This window comes from Gnatocerus cornutus, chromosome 4, assembly GCF_029298725.1.
Source record: "Gnatocerus cornutus isolate USDA-ARS CGAHR chromosome 4, icGnaCorn1.1, whole genome shotgun sequence".
Classification (NCBI taxonomy): Eukaryota; Metazoa; Arthropoda; class Insecta; order Coleoptera; family Tenebrionidae; genus Gnatocerus; species Gnatocerus cornutus.
In genome coordinates, this window is record NC_142236.1 from 19,009,873 (window position 1) to 19,029,728 (window position 19,856).

The 19,856-nt window shown below is 32.9% G+C and overlaps 2 protein-coding genes across 2 annotated transcripts; both read right to left on the bottom strand.

The window, feature by feature from the left end:
• Window positions 1–535: 535 nt before the first annotated feature.
• Window positions 536–5,304, bottom strand: LOC148176571 (uncharacterized). Its single transcript, XM_088033963.1, has 7 exons — window positions 4,876–5,304; window positions 3,510–3,697; window positions 1,205–1,713; window positions 1,060–1,159; window positions 908–1,018; window positions 705–860; window positions 536–660 (listed from the first exon to the last, which is right to left on the bottom strand). Exons 1-7 carry the CDS (start codon window positions 4,919–4,921, stop codon window positions 586–588), a joined length of 1,185 nt encoding a protein of 394 aa, XP_087890089.1. The 5' UTR covers window positions 4,922–5,304; the 3' UTR covers window positions 536–585.
• Window positions 5,305–13,760: 8,456 nt separating this feature from the next.
• Window positions 13,761–14,917, bottom strand: LOC148176572 (uncharacterized). The gene is made up of 5 exons (XM_088035139.1): window positions 14,371–14,917; window positions 14,225–14,324; window positions 14,072–14,179; window positions 13,869–14,024; window positions 13,761–13,823 (listed from the first exon to the last, which is right to left on the bottom strand). Exons 1-5 carry the CDS (start codon window positions 14,856–14,858, stop codon window positions 13,761–13,763), a joined length of 915 nt encoding a protein of 304 aa, XP_087891265.1. The 5' UTR covers window positions 14,859–14,917.
• Window positions 14,918–19,856: the final 4,939 nt, after the last annotated feature.

The following is a 19,856-nucleotide window of genomic DNA, read 5'->3' on the forward strand; positions in this document are numbered from 1 at the left end:
AACAAAGAAAGAAACATGCTACCTACTATATTACAATTTGTAAACAAAATAACACTTGGATTTTTGATTCTTAAACACATAAAGTCTAAATTTTAAGTAAGGTGTAGAAGTGAGTAGTTCAAAAATAGCGTCACCACAATTGAACCCTATTGAGCGAAAAATATGAAATTTTACCTTTCATGATTCGATTTTTTCCATGATAGAACAATTTTGCTTAGTTACCGCGCTTGCTGTTGGAACAGTAAGTTGAGTTTACTTGTTACCAAGATATTTCATTCTCATGCCAAAATTTTGACTTTTTAGTTTGATTAGTGTCTTGATTAGTGTATAATACACTAATCAATAGTTTGATTAGTGTATAATTATTTGTAACATTTTTAGTTTTATAAAAATAATCGAAATTTGTCTATCGTGCAAAAAATATTATAAGCATCACGAGCGCTAAGGAGTATACCGACCTCACACAACAATTGTCTTTGATCGGTAAAGTGTCCCTACCGTTCTTAATACGTAATATACTATTTTTGCCCTACCAATGGAACAAAAAAATATTTCTCAAATTATTCATTCCAAAAAAAAACTCATTCATTTTAAATTTGAATTTGTAGTGCGCTGAACCTGACTCATCACTGAAACCATCGAATATATCGATTTAGCCATCTACAAAACGCAGTTAGTTTGATATTGTAACATCAACAACTCACCGCAATGCCTAGATCATAATTTAATGTAATGGTACTTGAAAAGGACAGACTAAGAGTCTTCTGAGCGTTTAATACAAACAATAAATAATTCTTTTTATTTTCGGCATTCCAGTTGTACCAATTTTTAGTTGACAGCATGGCACTCAGCTCATTTGACTACAAAAATCACTAAACGAAAAAAGCAATAGAAACTAAAATCTTACGACATCTTCCATCATTTGTCCTGTCAAAATAATGTGAATGAAAGTCAATGTGCCTGTTGCGGTCACTGAGAGGATTCTGGCGTATTGTTCAATATAAAAGCTTCCTGGATACTTTAGAAAAAAATTAAGAAGTTTAATAAAGTGCTACTCACAGTGTAAACGCCAACTAAGATACTGATCCCCAAGATGGTGCCGGTGACGCTGTATACAACTATCAGTGAGTTTAGTTTTCGCAAGATAATTACAACGATACTAAAAACAATAAAAGAAAAAAATCAACAAAATTGCAACACGTACAAATAAAGGTAGACGTGTCTTTCAACAGCAATTCTTAATTTTTGTCCAACAGCTTCTTGGTACTTCTTCTGATAAAACAATGTGTTGTCATCGTCGAACCCATCATCAATTCCCTTTAAAAAACTGATTAATAAATAAAATTGAAAACGTAGCAAACCCATGATGTAATTGGTCATGTAAAAGACAGTTGGTGATATTAAAGTTGTCGGTATATATCCCACTCTGAACGTCCAGGATAAAACTGACTTCCACTGTGGGAAAAACTCTTCAAAGATGGCGATAGGAAAAAACATATCGGCGTCTCCGTCCACCGGCTGCGAGTACGTAAATCCACAAAACAACATCAAAATTGTGTTCACCACAGTGTAAGTGTGGAAATAAAGAGCTTCCAAGCGAATTCTTTTTCGAGTGGCAACACTGACGATGTTCATATCCCAGTATTTAAGATTGATGACTATGCTTTGGTACAGATTTGTCATTAGCGGGATTGTAGCAAGAGTAACAAAAACCTAAAAACAAAATAAGGAGAAATAACTTTGAATGGTACAATTGCGTCCAAAAATAATGCACCATGGTATAAACAGAATATGCACCCCTAGAACTCCTTGAGATCTGAACGGTCAGTTTTCGTACAGACAACCAAATTTTACTTACAACTCACTCGACAACTCATGAAGATTGAGTCGACTAAACAACATGGTTTGAAGAACATTAGTCCGGTCAAATTAGACATTCGGTGCTACATAAATTCGCAACAAGCTGAATATTGGTACAATTGTTTAAAATACAATTATAAACAAACCCTGAAAGTTCCCCATCATTCCCGTGTATGGAATTTTTTTTATTCAAGGTCAAAGGTCAAACAAACGAGTTTTTTGCGATTTTCAGCTAAACGGTAAGTTTTATCATAAGAATACTTCAAACTAAAATTGTAGATCATAAAATTATCTATAAAAAATATATTAGCACTTTTTTCCTACAAGCCACCGTTTCAGAGATATAGCGATTCAAAAAGTTGTAACAGCCACCTATGAGATAGTGTATTTAGCGCGTTTTTTTTAACGTGGTTTCCCCAGTAGGCCTACTCCACAAGTCAGTAACGATCCTGTTTAATTGAAACTATTGTAAATAATGGATATTAACAAAAAAACGATGTTGATAAAAAAAAATTGAGACATTTATTCATCTGAGTAATTTTCGAATTCTTCTTCTCGATTTTCTTCTTGTTCTTCTTCTGCTTCATCCTTGTTTTGGGTGCAAGTAAATTCAGCCAATAACGATGTATCGCAAGTCAGCTCGTTGAAGCCGAATAAATCATCAATTGTTGATGATTCAACATTAGAGCATGAATTGCCTTGGCAACTTGTACACGCCAGAGAAACAGTTTCACTTTTTTGCAACCGCATTTAGAGCTGCATCCCTTTCTGCAGTTGCAAAAAATTCCGGCGCAGGTGGAAGCAAAGTTGGAACTGCTTCAAATTCATTATTTACTAACTTCCAACCCAAGTCTGTTGGGTCTTTCTGAAAGCCAAGCCACACTTGAACTTGGTAATAACCCGAAGAAGATGTTGCTGAGCAGTAGCCGAGGTTGGAGGAAGACAAGCTTTTCACTATAGCGCAGTGCTTCAGACTAAACTCGCGGTATTTTATTCATTAAATGAAGAGACTGGGTTTCATTTTATACCTGATATTTTATATTTTAAGTGCAAGTTACAATGACCGATAGAAAAATATTTTAACCTATAGTATACAGTGTGTCCCAGAACTCGCACCCCAGAGAGCAAGGGAGGGTGCCGACAGCAATACAGATGGTAGATTTCAAAACAAAAATTGACTAAGTATAATAGTATTTGAGAACTGATAAAAATTTAACAACCAATCCCGAAAGCTTATTCGAGAAGTGGAGTAAATGGCCATCCCAATTTCCTAGGCAACGAGAGTGTTTAACTGACCAATGGATGATAGTATGTGTCCATAGTTACCATTTTTCAAATTCTGTTCAGCTTCGGGATTGGCTCCAGTTTTTTAGTCTTATCTCGGTTATTTTTTGAGTTAAAAAATTATGGTTTCAAAATTTTGGTTCAGAATTGTTGCCTCCATAAGCCCTTTCTCTCTGGGGCGCGAGTTCTGGGACACCTGCATAATATTACAACTCTAGAGATGAATATACCTACGTGGCGTACTCATACATGTTATGACGATTACAACTGTTACAACTATTTGAATCGCTATCCTAGGCTTCTAGGAAAAAAAGTAAGCATAAGCAACAGAATGGTGCATTATTTTTGGACGAAATTGTACTTACCAAACAATAGCAGCCGTAATTTGGCAGGTACTTGATAAAGTACCAGAAGTCAAACTTAAACAAAAATAGAACTGTTTGGAAAAGCAGCAACCCGGCCATAGCGATGGTGACAACTCCTGTTAAGACTTTCATGAAGATGTTTTGGAACAGATCCAGATAGATGAGGCGGGTCAGCCAGAGCTGGTCATCTGAAACTAGAGAGGTATAGCAGCCGTCAAGATAATGTAGCGCTGACCTGCTCAGATGACTTGACTTTTAAGGGTTTTTACGACGGTGCGGTTGGGGGGTCATAAATTTTACCTCTGAGGCCTGGGTTGTCACTCAAACACTGTTTATGTGATTCGCATTTTTAGGAGTAGTGTTATTTTTATAAATACTATTGATTTTCTAATATAAAAACGCGTTTTCGCCGTCTTGTTATTTTGAACCTTTGGAGTAATAATTTTCGGTTACTTTTTAAGTTATTTTAAGTAGGTATTATATTAAGTATTTTTGTTCCGTTATATTATAAAAATTGCTGGAAAAAATACGCTGGACGTCAGAATTATTATAGCTAATACCGTCTTTTGTATAATACACATATACTTAATCTTAATTCCACACAATTTGGGACTTTTTTTCACTCAGAAGTAAATAATAACAATAGTAACGATGTCTACTTCGAAGCAAATTACAGCAAGTCGGAATTAATCGAAGTTCTTCGCTCCAAAACATATAGCAAATCTCTTAAAACGGTGTGTCCATATCATTATGTGTTCAATCCTATTGAACTGATTTGATTGGAGTTGAAGACACACATTCGGCGAAATAATACAGCGCCCAAATTTAGCAAAGAAGCGATTGATTTAATTTATCAAGAAGTGCACAAAATCAGCGTTTCTAGCTGGAAAAACAGTGTTGCGCATGTAATAAAGATTGAAGACAATAAAAAAAAAATTAATAATTAATTTAAATGACGACGACGATTAGAGTGATATGGAATTTGCACTCAAAAACGCAAATTTTTAATCAACTTTTGAAATTTTTATAAATTATGATTTCAAAATCTAAAGAAAACATAACCAAAATACACTCTAATAAATAGAATTTGCTACATAAAAATTAAGATATAAAGATACCACAACTTCGTGCAGAATCAGCACTTTTTTGATTTCATTCTTGAGCGAAATTGGCATAGAATGCACTTAACACGTCAAAGTAGACAATAAAACTATAAAGATAAAAAAAGAGTTTACTTTACTTTACTTGAATTAATTGTTAAGTAGAAGAATTTTATGGTAAGTAATTAATTTACAGTAAATTTGACAACATGATAACGCTTGGAACTGCATGAGATCAATATGATTGAATATGTTGAAAAATGTACCTTTTTTAGAGAAGCGAACGACTCTTGGGGCTCCATCAACTTGCATCGTTGCATAAAACTAAATGAATTTTTCAGTAGTTGTCGGTAGTTCGGAATTGTCATTGTAATGTTGTTATGGAAACTAATCACGGAGAGATTAATTTATCGACCAGTAGTTGTATTGTTTAAAAATCGTTAGGATTAACTTTTAATCGTAAGGTGAGTGGGGTAAGAAATAGTATATTATACAACGTGTATATAAAGGTTTCTAGCATCAAGGGTGGCTATGAAATGTCAAAGAAATTTGCCGCTCATTACAAATGTGGGTTTCGATTTGTCAACTGACATTTACAGCTAACCTCAAACATAAAGCAAAGTAAGTTTTGAGAAATAAACTGTTCCAGTTGTAGTTGAAAACCTAAAAATCGAAAACTTGGGCACAAAACCGTAACGAAAACGTCATTGAAGTAATTAACATTATAAATAATTTTCAAGATAGTTATATTCACTATGAAAACAAAGCGGCAAAATAGTGTTCGACAGGAGTTCCCAAGCCACGCTTGATGCTAGAAACATTTATAAACACCTTGTAATACCAGTTTATAAGCAAGCCTTTAAAACACGCACGACGAGTTTAAGGGTCTACGAGCCTGCCCGAAAATTTCGTGTTTGAAAAGTATGCAACTTTAACAACACCTTTGATTGGCAGCTGCCAAAAGGGATTACCGAGGATTTGGTAATGAAGGAATCATAAACTTTATGGAAACGGTCGCTTGACCTGCACATTTCCTAAGAAACCCAGCGGTTGGAACAATAAATTCGTGTTGGACGAAAGATGAGTTAAAATATCAGGATTTGAGTTTCTCTGCGTTTTGAGCTTGTGAAATTTCTGGTTCTAGTAGACAAAAATTTTACGGGCGTAATTTTTTTTCAATTAATGGAAAATGTATGTATAAAATCCCCAAATTTCCAGTTCCCATAGTACGTAATGGAAGAATGTTTTTTTAATTGAAAAATGTAATTTTCGTAAATGTGATCCAAAATTTTTCCTCACTGGTCGCCGGGGAAATTTTAAAATTACTTATTATTTTAATATTTTTATTTGAGAAAAACGCATTTAATTTTTTTTAACCAAACCTTTTACCTGACACATGAGTTTTTGGACCTTTTAGACTCTGTTGTTTTCTGTGATTTAAAACTTAACTCTTCATAATAATACATCCCACTAATCAATAAAAATACTTCCCTAATTAATATTTTTTAAGCCAGAACCACTCAGGAAAAGCAAAATTGGCGTTTAATGTTATTATACAAAAAAACTATTTTTAAAAAAATCTGAATCCACTTGTGTCTTTAATTGTACGAATTTTACACAATAATCCTCGTCTCTAATCTTACCTGCTACCGGTGGATTTTATAGGTTACCAATAAGACAATTAGCTTTCAAATATGTCGAAGCTAACACCATAATTTTCATTTCAAGAAAAGACTGTAAAACCCAAAACCTATAAATAAATACCTTGAAAAAATATTTAAATTCTTTCAATTTTTGGATACTTGTGTTTTTGACTGGGCTCGACTTGTAAATCAATGTACTTTTTTAAATTTCTAGAGTTTTATCGATTAAAGTTCAATGTTGTTTTTTGATGTTTTGCTAGAAATACGGGTTTTTGTTGAAAAAAATGCATAGAAAATAGGAAAATGACTAAGAAAACTAGGCATAATAATCTGAGTTAGAATATATCATATATTTAACTACTTATTGTTTCAACATATAGTGTATTAACTTAAAAAAATGTATGTTTGAATAAAAAATAAGTACCTTCAACTTTTAACTTTTTTAAAAGCAAGGGAAAGTCTGAAAAATATACTTGAAAAGGTAAAATCTCTAATTTTGAGTGTTTTTGAAAGGGAAATTCGCTTCGCTCATGGAGATTTTGTCCGAAATTTGTTTGAACGAAACCGTATTCATTTTTGTTCTGAAGTAGCCCAACAGAAAAAACAGGGTAAAGAGACGAATTTTAAGTATTTTTAAATGGTAACTTTTCTTGGCCGAAACCGTATTCACGTTTGATAAAACAAGATATATTTCTTAAAATTTTGACTTTTTTAAAAAGGGTGACTTCGAAAAACCGAGCGAATTCTTTAAAAATTTTAACTTTTTAAAAACTTTTGAAAACCAGACTAAAAGCATTAAAAACAAAGTGTTCTGAGAGGGCCTACTAGTACAAAATTCAAAACAGGGTAAAATCTTTGAAAACAGGACAAAAGACGAATTTTAAGTATATTTAAATTGTAACTTTTCTTGGCCGAAACCATATTCATATGTGTGCTGAAGTGGCTCCATAGAAAAACTGAGCAAAAAAGGCAAATTTTATCTTTTAATTAAGAAGACTGTTAAAATAGGACTAAACTGCTTAAAAAACAAAGTATTTCGAAAAACCGGGCAATTTCTTTAAAAAATTTAACTTTTTAAAAGCTACTTTGAAAACCAGGCCAAAACCGTATTCATTTTTGTTCTGAAGTAGCCCAACAGAAAAACAGGGTAAAAAGACGAATTTTAAGTGTTTTTGAAAGAGAAATTTGTTTGGACCAAACCGTATTCTTGTTTGAAAAAACGGTGTATTTTCCTTGAAATGTTGACTTTTTAAAAAAAGGGTGACTTCGGAAAACCGGTCAAATTCTTTAAAAACTTTAACTTTTCAAGTTATTTTGAAAACCAGGCTAAAAGCATTAAAAATGTGTTGTGTTCTGAGGGGGCCTACTAGTACAAAATTCAAAACAGGGTAAAATCTTTGAAAACAAGGTAAAATTCCTAATTTTAAATGTTTTTAAAAGGGAAATTTGTTTGTACGAAACCGTATTCACGTTTGATAAAACAGGATATACTTCTTAAAATTTTGACTTTTTTAAAAAAGAGTTCGAAAAAACGGACAAATTCTTTAAAAAATGTTAATTTTAAAATATACCTTAAAAACGGGTGTCTTTTCACGATTTTTCTGCTTTTCTGTTAACCCTTGAAAATCGGGGTGTTTTCCTTAAAAAGTAGCTGTGTTCTCAAGGGGCCATCTTAGTAGTTTAATTATACGAATTTTAAAAGCAATTAAAAATGTATTTCGGAAAACCTATAAATAAATATCTTGAAAAAATATTTAACTTCTTTCAATCTTTGGATACTTGTGATTTTGACTGTGCTCGACTTGTAAATCAATGTACCTACTTTTTTAAATTTCTAGAGTTTTGTCGATTAAAGTTGGTCAGTTGCTTTTATCAAACTTGCACGTCAGCAGTTTTTGACAAAATTTGGTGTTTGGGAATAAATTGTGTTTTTGATAATTTTTATCAACACCAAGATTTGAGCCAACAATTTTATTAAAAAACGGTGATGAAAAATATTAGGAATAGTTCCGAAAGTAAAAATGTAATTAGCGGTTTTAAGTCAGAATTATCGGATAAAGTTTTTGAAATAGAAAATGTTCCCAATAATACACATTTTATAATTGCGGAAAAAAGGTCTTCTAATTTAAAACTGGAAAATACGAAATGTAAAATTAATGCGTAAATAACAAAATTTTGTGTGAAAAACAGTGAATTATAGCGAGTCCGGCAACAGTAATAATCACCCTCAAAATCGTTTTTAGTTTCAAAAATAAATATTTGCAATTTTGCATTCGCTTTATCAAGTTTAACAATCTAAAGCAAAAATTTGCGATGCGTTAGAAGAGTAATTTTTAGCGATGTTTGAGTTTTTGCGTAAATACTCGCGAATTGTTTTTTTAACATAACTGTGACCAGCTTCATCTTAAATTTAATGTAACTGAGCATAAATTGCTGTTTTAACAAGTTAGTTTTCAAAACTATGACGGACAGTGGCAAACTACATCAATTTTTTACAAGTCACTTCAATTTTGATTAACGTTGATTGTTGCACTTTTTGGATACTAAATAGAAATAGTTAATTATTTACATTGAAAAATAAGAACTTAGGGCCCGATTTTAAATCAGTGGCGTAAAATTGCGTTGTCGCAGTTGAAGATACCTTTGCTCCCTACCATCGCTAAAGAATTATTTACAATGTCAGGATTAATATGAAGGTTTACTGCCTTAATTACTTAAATATTTTTAACACATTTATATTAAAATATATATATATATATATATATATTGAATGGTTCCAAAAACCCTCACAAATAGATAAAAATTACACTTTTAAGGCGTCGCGACGCCAAAACTATCGGTGATAAAGAACAAGTTTTTGCGTCATCTTCTAGAGCTTCTTCGATTATCCATTAGCGTATGTAAATTTTTAAAATTTTACCTCTAAGACAATTTTGGGGGTGACCACAAATGTTGCCGGACCTTGTATCAGAGATAATAAAATATTATTTCTCAATACACTAGCTACAAGTACCTTCGATATTTGTTGCCGAGAGCGACCAGTTGGGTCTTTACCTGCTTTTACCCGATAGCAGTTTATTACAATTGGGCGGAACGTCAGTGACCCCCTAGTGAGCGGTCGTAAATCATGAGATTTGCATAAGATGATTTGCGTTAGTTGTACTGTTGGTTGCCTATTTTTGATTTGTTTTTTATTAATAACTTCAAAATTATAGCATAATGACAAAAACAAAAATGTCACCTCCATAGAGGTTTTAATTCTCCACATGTTGGTATTTTTTTAACTTCGTAGGTTGCTTCATATTCCTTAAAAACGAAAAATGGGAATTTCAGTTTTTAATTAATTAAAGTCAAATTTTTCACTTTTTCAAAATTCGAAGATGTCACCTCCATAGCTCTACCTGAGACGCATACATACAGAGGTCGAGCGATTTTTCAAAGTCCAAAATGCGCTTCAAAAACGAAAAATCGTAAGCCATATACGGGTATATGCGTAGCGTAGACCCTTAAGACCACGACGCGTCAGTGGAGTGCTTTTAACGTCGTCAGTGTTTTAAAGGCGCTTATAAACGAGTGTTATACCCTATTTTTGATTATACCTATCTATTTACAATCGTTTAGGAGCATTTCAAAACAGCAGAACTGCGATTAATGCTGGGTTTATACAGAAACTTTTAGTGCTTGTTTTAGCTTTAGCGTTAAGGTTAGCTTTAGCGTTAAGGTTAGCTTTAGCTTTAGTCGCAATGACAAACGTAGGTTTATGCAACGAGGAATTTTAGTGCTAAGAAAATTGCACACATGCGCCGTTTAAAGTTGAAAAGTGTCACATTCGGAAAAGAATAATAAACAGAAGCAGAAGTTAGGTTTTTTTGTTTTTCCTTTTCGACTGCTCTCTGCCGACAGCGAAAACATTGCGTCGTAAAAAAGCCATTTTGCTCTTGTTAGCCACGTTATTAGTATCTTCTGCTTTTACCAATTCTATTAATTAGGCGTCATTTAATTTCCCGCCCATGTTTTCATATTTATTAAATTCACAAGTTTATACAACACAAAGACCAACAACACGTGCTCGTGCCCGGTTCGTGTTGAGCATGCGCATTTTGGACGAATTTAGCGTTAGTCGCAAGAAAGTTAAATATAATGTACTTTCAAGGTTAGCGCTTAACACTACGGCTAACACTAAATCTTTATAAACGAGAGCATGTGTTTAACTTTTCTGCGATTAAGGCAAAAACTAACACTAACACTAAATCTCCTGTATAAACCCAGCATAATTCTGAATCTACCCGACGCTGAGAAATATACTGGTTATGGGTTCCGACGAACTTCATACGATTATGGCAAACAGTGGTATGAGCATCAATGAGTTGAAACATCAAGTGGGATGCAAATCTTCGAGTGTGGCTAGTGGGTGTATTGAAGAATCCACTTCAAACAAAATAGTTGCTTCCAAACGTATTGCTGGTGTTCTGAACACATCGGTTGCTAAATCAACTTTATCAAGAGCTATGGACGTCCAACAGAAGAATGAAAATGAAAGAGCTTCTACTAGTTATGAATTAGAAGCAACAAACAACAGTAACCAAAACGAAATTTAGACTAGTTTAGAATTCTCAGTCTCTATTGAATAGAATTATAATAGTTATTTGTGTACCAAGGCCAAAAAGTGTTTCTTTTTTGGCCGAGCCTTTTCTTAAGAAAGAAGGCGAGGGCAAAATGGCACTTTTTGGCCGTGATACACACAAGATTTTTTAGGCGACATCATTAAATTTACTAGTTAATTAATTTTTACTTATGATTTATTAATTTAATCATTTATAACAACTGAATAATTGGAAATAATTATGAATCCATTGGAAAAGTTCAAATTTTTTTATTTACATTTGCAGTTTCGTTTCGGCATGTGTAGCTTCACAATTTGTATGAATTAGGTTTGATGTGCTTTTTGATGTTGTTGCAGCATCACTGCTATCCATGTTCATTTTCATAATTCAACAAGTTTTTGTTGCACTTTACAGCAGTTTGTCGATTTGATTTTACCCAAATAATTATAAAATTGAGGGTAATATCGGTATCTTGATGTAATATGCAAAATTATGCATAGATGGCGCCACCATATATCGGCCGAAAAGGTTTGCGGCCAGAAAAGACTCACTTTTAGGCCGCTTTTAGGGCCTAAAAATTTGATTTTCAGTTTAAGTCGCCTAAAAATAAAGTTATAGTATATTTAAGCAATGATACAACATTAGATTTAAAATTATCTATCTATTATTATTATTATCTATATTTAAAATTGATTTTTCGAATTTCGGAGTGTTTTTTTTTAAATAAAGATTTAGGCTGGGTTTTTCCGTCTTTAGTTAACTTACAGTTTTAATTAACTGATAGTTAACTACCAGATAAGTGTTTTTCGATTGTTCTGTGTTAACTCACAATTTAATTTGACTAGTACATGAAGTTTGAGTTAACTTATAGTTTAACGTTAATTTACAGAATTAAGAATTTACAAATTCTACTACAACTATCACAATAGATAATTGATATTATATAAATGTGTACAGTAATGGTGAGGATTATTTGCCTATGAGAAATCGTCGTCTGTTGGAACAACAAATAAACCATTTTGAAAAATGGGTGGCAAACGAATTTTCCCAACGCTTTCGCTTGTCGGCTACATACAGGGTCCGGCTCTAAAATTTTCTTCAATTTTAAGAATCAAATTTTAAAAATCTGCATACGCTAATAGTTGACAAAGCTTTAGAAGCTGACGCAAACATTTGTTTTTTATCACCGATAGTTGTAGCGTCGCGACGCCTAAGAAGTATAGATTTTTGCGATTTTTGACTTTGCAAAAGTACTCGCGAATTCAAATGGGCTTTATAAATCCACTACGTTGAAGACAAAAAAAAGATACTGAGGCCTTGGCTTCTCTTAGACCTTAATTTATACATTTATACAGAAACCAAAAACAATATTTCTCATTCAATGTGCAAACTATCACAAACATTTTAGATATTGTTGCTCGCTGGCCAGGTCAGGTAGGTTTGCAGCTGGTAATTATAAAAATTGTGTTCTTTTGGGAAATGGCGCTTATCTTGTGAAGTCCTACTTGTTTACGCCTAACTTGAAATATAGCAGAAAATGTATACAACGAATCACAGATCAAAACAAAAAATATTACAAAGAGATCTTATGGAGTTTGGAAAAAAGTTAAAAATTAGCCAAGAATAACCGTCATTTAAATTTTGACAACATAACAATTTATTTGGTTAACTATCAGTTTACTAACTCTAAGCTGAAATATTGTGGAAAAACGCTTAAATTTTTACTTAAAATTTAACTTCTAGCTATTTTTGAAAGTTGCGTAACTATAAGTTAACTAAAAGTTGGAAAAACCTACTCTTTTAGTTGTCAGAAAAACTGTATCCAAATATTATTTATAAATTAACATTTTTGATAAAGTTATGAAGATTCAAATTTTTTGCAGCGACTTAGAAAAATGCATTTTTGTTGCAAACTACAAAAGTTATAAAAAAAGGACGGGTACCGATTTATTTTTTATACTCGTACATAGACACACCTATAAAAAATAAACAATAAAAATTGTTTTATTGTTTAATTTAATTTATTAATTAAATTACTCATTTACTCTGAGCCATGAGGCAACACATAAATGGTTCGGCAACATTTGTGTCCACGCTCAAAATCGTCTTCAATTTTAAAGATAAAATTTTAAAAATTTGCATATGCTCAAAGTTGACAAAGTTCTAGAAACTGACGCAAAAATTTGTTTTTTATTACCTATAGTTTTGGCGTCAGGGCGCCTTAAGAACGCAATTTTTAGCTAATTATGAGGGTTTGAGCAATCAACCCCTAATTTATTTTTATTTATACAAATGTGTTCAAGATATTTCAGTCGTCATTTTAGATTTAATGCAAATTGTATTCAAAATTTGAGGAAAAAATGCTGTTTTATCAAGTTAGGTGTCAACATCTTGTGTCACAAATGTCATCTATCCTTTGGTTCCCTTCAGATTGTAACAAAAGTGTTTAACTTGGTGAAATTGTCGCTTTGTCGATGTTAATTAACGATTTCTAGTGTCCAAAAAGTGCAACATACCCGAGTTTGTCAAAATTGACCTTTAAACGAGTAAATGAAGTAACTTGTAAAAATTTGGTGTAAACGTAATTTGTCACTGCGTCGTTATAATTTTGAAACCTAACTTGATAATACAGCGTTTTTTTCGCAAATTTTAAACACAATTTGCAGTAGATTTAAAATAAAAACTCAAATATTTGTACCACAGTTATGTTAAAAAAAATTCAATTCGCGAGTTTTTTCGCAAAAACTCAAAAATCGCTGAAAATTATATTTCTCAGGCGTCGCAACGCCACACAAATCATGGAAAAATAGTTTTTTTAAAAAAATGTATTTTTTTGCAAATAGTGCCCTACCAATTGAAGACAAAAATATTATTCATTACAAAAAGACTCTTTCATTTTCAATTTTAATCTGTAGTGCGCTGAACCTGGCTCATCACAGAAATCATCGAATATATCGATTTGACGATCTACAAAACGCTGTTAGTTTGATATTTGTAAGATCAACAACTCACCGCAATGCCTAGATCATAATTTATAGTCATCGTTCTTGAAAAGGACAGTTTAAGAGTCTTCTGAGCGTTTAATACAAACATTAAATAATTCTTTTTATTTTCAGCATTCCAGTTGTACCAATTTTTAGTTGACACCAGGGAACTCAGCTCATTTGACTACAAAAATCACTAAAAGGAAGATGCAAAAGGAAATAAAATCTTACGACATCTTCCATCATTTGTCCTGTCAAAATAATGTGAATGAAAGTCAATGTGCCTGTTGCGCTCACAGAGAAGATTCTGAGGTATTGATCTTCAAGGTTTCCTGCATACTTAAGAAAAACATTAAGAAGTTAGATAAGATGCTACTTAGGTACAGTGTATACAAAAACTAAGAGACTGATCCCCAAGATGGCGCCGGTGAGGCTGTATAAAACGATCAGTGAGTTAAGTTTCCCTACGATATTTACAACGTTACTAAAAAACAATAAAAGAAAAAGATCAACACAGTTGCAACACGTACAAATAAAGATAGACGTGTCTATCAATAGCAATTCTTAATTTTTGTCTAACGGCTTCTTGGTACTTCTTCTGATAAAACAATGTGTTGTCATCGTTGAACCCATCATCAATTCCCTTTAAAAAATTGATTAGTAAATAAAATTGAAAACGTAGCAAACCCATGATGTAATTGGTTATGTAGAACACAGCTGGTGTCATTAAAATAGTCGGTATATATCCCACTCTGAACGTCCAGGATAAAACTGACTCCCACCGTGGGAAAAACTCTTCAAAGATGGCAATAGGAAAGAAAATATTAGCATCTCCGTCCACCGGCTGTGAGTATGTAAATCCACAAAAGACCATCAAAATTGTGTTCACCACAGTGTAAGTGTTGAAATAAAGAGCTTCCAAGCGAATTCTTTTTCGAGTGGCAACACTGACTGTGTTCATATCCCAATATTTGAGATTACTGGCTACGCTTTGGTACAGATTTGTCACTAGCGGCATCGTAGCAACAGTAGCAAGAACCTAGAAACAAAATACAGAGAAATAACTTCGAATGGTACTTACAAAAAAGTAGCAGCCGTAAGTTGGCAGGTACTTGATAAAGTACCAGAAGTCAAACTTAAGCAAAAATAAAACTGTTTGGAAAAGCAACAACCCGGCCATGGTGATGGTGACAACTCTTGTAACGACTTTCATGAAAATGTTTTGGAACACATCCAGATAGATGAGGCGGTTGAGCCAGAGATGGTCATCTGGAATTACAGAGGTTAAAGTCTTGTTGTTGTAGGAGTCGTACCTTTTTTGCAGAAGAAAACGATTTTTGGGGCTTCATCAAAATGCATCGTTGCATACTGAATGAGTTTTTCAGTAGTTGTCGGTAGTTGAGAATTGTTATTGTAATGTTGTTATGGAAACTAATCACAGGAAGATTAATTAATCGATCAGTAATTGTATTGTATAAAAATCGTTAAGATTAACTTTTGATCGTAGGGTGAGTTAAAGTAAGCTCAAACGTAATTTATACTACATATAGTCAAAATTTTGTAACTTTGGTTTAACCCCGCCCACATGGACAAATGACGATTTAAATTTGTCGAATCAAGGAATGGCTAGTCTCCTTTACACAACATAGTCAAAAATTTGACAACTCTAGTGTCACACTTGTCAAGAAGATTCGCAGTTTTGCGACAATTTAATTAATCGTGAAATCTTCGTTGATTTTGATCTTATTTCGTCTTCTAATGTGTAGACATTTTTATCCATGCTTCTGGCAAATATCAACGAACTATCAAAATGTTGCAGAGTAAATCAGACTTTCAGCTAAAATTTAATTGGCCTAAAAGGTAGGCGGAGTTAAACCAAAGTTATAAAATTCTGACTATATACCTAATTTAATTAAAATACTGTTTAAACGCCATCCCGTTTTTTTCATTGCACAATTGACAATAATTTTTTTTTCCAATATTTTTTTGTAAAAGTAGAACATTTCTGAATCAAGAAAATTTATGTCTTCGAAATTATCCAAAAAAAATGGGTGGCAATTTAAAGTAAGAAAGTTGAATATCGCCCAAAAGATAATTAAGACATTTAGAAAAATTCTAAAATCATCAGTTTATAGTAAATTAAAAATCATCATTTTTGAAATCCGTTCATAAATAAAAATTCTTCAACGCTTGCCGTTTTTTAAAAATCACCCTGTATTATTATTAGCTGCTATCAGTAGCAGTAGTTTTCATTTTCACTTTTTTTATTTTTGTTTTTTATTTAGTCGTTTACCCTTTTCACTAAATTTTTTATCTCAACATTTTATGGCATTCTTCAGTTTGTTGTTTAGCTCATTTTAATTTTTATATATTCTTCATTGTTTTCCGAAGACATTTGTTCCTTTTCTTAGCTTTATGTTCCATTGCCATTGAATTTTCTCTATTCTAAGTCAGTCTTCATTTTGCCATCTTCATCTTTTTTAATTTTTATTTCTTTTTTATTCAATTTTTGGTCTCACTTTACTAAACTTTCCTCCTTATCTCGACATTTGATGGCACTTTGCCACTATTGCTCATTTTGATTTTGGTGTTTTGTTAATTATGTTTTTGTATTAGTTTCTGTCTGTTATTCCCCACTTTACATTCAATCTGGTAACTATGGCATAACATTATTGAAACTGTAAAAACTTTACCATTAACTTATCACAATTTTATTCCCATTGCCGTAAAATTTTGTACTAAAATTCCTGGTTGCCACGTAAAATTTCGAAAAAATGTTATTTGCTCTGGAAATAGAAATTTCCAAATTTTAGCAGATTTTTAAAATATTTGAATGTATCCCCAATGTATCCCAACACCAGTTTTATCGTAGAATTACAAACGTTTATCTAAAATTAGAAAATTTTAAATTTAGACTTAAAATAAAAATTTTCAAAAAATTGATATTGTATAATTTTGAAATTTGGTCGTCCTAAAAACAAAATTTCCAAAATAAATTTTTTGCATTATATTTTTGAAATTTCAAACAATAAAGAACATTTTTACAAAATACTGAGAGCTTAAAGTTGAAAGTCAGAGGTACCAACATAAACGCTTTGATCGTCTACCAACCTATCCCGGCGCATCCACCATTTTTCCGCAATATTTTATCCCAAATAACGGCTTTACCCTAAAAATTAATACTCTTCTAAAGTACCAACAGAATCCTCTTATTTCTGCACGTTTCAACATTCAAATTAGTTAAATGTACAAAAAAATTAAAGCATAAAATAAGCCAATTATCAAGTTTCATGTCTTTTATTTAAGTAACACCATGGAAACGTTTACAAGAGAGATCTTCCATTTAAAATACTCCACCAACAATGTGTAACTTTTTATTCAAGATGTACAACAAATATTCTGCAGGACAATGCAATTTTAGGCCCTGAAAGTAACGCGATAACGCGGAAAACGCTTTGTTTTACTACAATATATGCAACTTGGCGGTAGGCGGCGCTGAAGTCAAATGTGCGACATCCCTATAAAAAAGGGAAGAACGTCACAAAGGACAGTACAGCCAATCTTTCATACCCAAAGTAACCAGTTGATTCAGATGACAGTGGTCAAAAGTGAGGTCATACGGTTTGTTTACAATGTGAAAACTCTAAAGAACTAACGCAATTTTGAAGGATAACCGGAAATGAACAACCAAACAATAAAACTAAAACATGGACATATAAACTGAGGTGACTGGTGTTCAGGCAGCCACCCCTGGAGCTGGTAAAAGAGGAATGTAGTGGTTGTTGGCTCCAAGCAAACAACTTCCTCAACCACACCAAACTAACGCATTATTTTAGCGCTGGAGGATTCCTGGATGATGCTGGACCTCTGAAGGCAGTGTTACTTTGGGAGATTTCTACTACCGCCAGAGTTTAGCGTCAGCGTATTTTCCAGCCCCGCCAACAAAGCATAACAAATTTAAACTCAAAATAGCGCACTAACTGCTACGCTTTTGCTAAAAATCCTTTAAAGAAAATTTGTACCGTTACAGCCATCATAAAAGCTCGGATTGAAAATTACGAAAAATTTTAATTTTTTTAATACCAGCGTAATGATTGTTTTCTCAAGCAAATGCAATTGTTATGTTGGAATTTTGAAATAATAGTATATTACGCAACGGGTGGGGTAAGATGTCAATTTCGCACGAGGGGAAAAATTGTGCGCGAGGCGAAGCCGAACGCTATAATTCTACAATTCTACGAGAGCGTAATTGGCCTTACCCGCGAGTCGCGTACTTTACTTTTTCTACGACTTGCTTTCCCGCAGCCGTGTAATTTTTTTCGATTATTATTGATAAATCACGACTAAAGTTGAATTTTACATAATTTTTATTAAGACATTGGTAATTCAATCAATTATTACAAGGAACAACTCAACAAGAACAAAGAACAATTTTCACAAATTATGAACAATTTCACAATGTTTTTCAACTCCAGTTATAGTAAACTATGAATTACTTGAATCCATCCGATTGTCTCATCAAGTATCCCCGTAATTTCTCGTAATTTACAATAGTAACGACGTATTTGAAAGTTAACGTAGTGTCAACAATGAATAAGTAGCCCATAGGGACGACGAAGGTTTGAAATCTTGTTTTAACTTGCCAAAATACGCTAGTCAAACATTCATGGAGAAGGACTGCACTCCGCCGCCCGCACGTCAGGCCATAAACTTGCTATACACCGACTCATACCGCTTTTTTGACATTTTCGACATAAGATCATCAGTTGCACTAACTGCTTGTGCCGCAATTTTGAGGGTGTAGCTTGCAGTTCACACTCGAAGTCACTGATCATGATGAAACACACCAATACAAATTGCAAATGTCAATTTTGACAAATTTTTATGACATACACAGCAACTGCTATTTCTCCGCACTATTATGTAATTATATACAGGGTGTCCCAGAACTCGCGCCCCAGAGAGCAAGGGAGGATGCCGACAGCAATACAGATGGTAAATTTCAAAACAAAAATTGACTAAGTTTAATAGTATTCGAGAACTGATAAAAAGTTAACAACCAATCCCGAAAGCTTATTCGAGAAGTGGAGTAAATGGCCATCCCAATTTCAGTTACCAATTTTCAAACTCTGTTCAGCTGCGGGATTGGCTTTTTTTTGTCTTATCTCGGTTATTTTTTGAGTTAAAAAATTATGGTTTTAAAATTTTGGTTCAGAATTGTTGTCTCCATTTCGCTCTGGGGCGCGAGTTCTGGGACACCTGTATATTACCCACTGGTCAGTAACATTGCAGTGTGTGTAACCATGGATTTACTTTGAAGGACAACCGTTTGTAATTTATAGATTAATATAACAGGAGTAGAAAAAAGGCATTTTTTATATGAATCGTATATGTTTAACCAATTAATGACTCATAACTTAAGAAAACAATCTGAATTTTATTTAAATCTCAATGTTCTCCACATTATGCGTTAATTTTGCGGCGAAGAGTAATATTTTTCGTACCTCAAATTTTGAAAATATCTTAAGGGTCTACGAGCCTGCCCGAAAATTTCTGTTTGAAAAGTATGCAACTTTAACAACACCTTTGATTGACAGCTGCCAAAAGGGATTACCGAGGATTTGGTAATGAGGGAATCATAAACTTTATGGAAACGGTCGCTTGACCTGCACATTTCCTAATAAGAAACCCAGCGGTTGGAACAATAAATTCGTGTTGGACCAAAGATGAGTTTAAATATTAGGATTTGAGTTTCTCTGCGTTTTGAGCCCGTGAAATTTCTGGTTCTAGTAGGTAAAAATTTTACGGGCGTAATTTTTTTTTTTTCAATTAATGGAAAATGTATGTATAAAATCCGCAAATTTCCAGTTTCCATAGTACGTAATGGCAGAATGTTTTTTAATTGAAAAATGTTATTTTCGTAAATGTAGTCCGAAATTTTTCCTCACTGGTCGCCGGGGAAAGTTTAAAATTACTTATTATTTTATTATTTTTATTTGAGAAAAACGCATTTAAT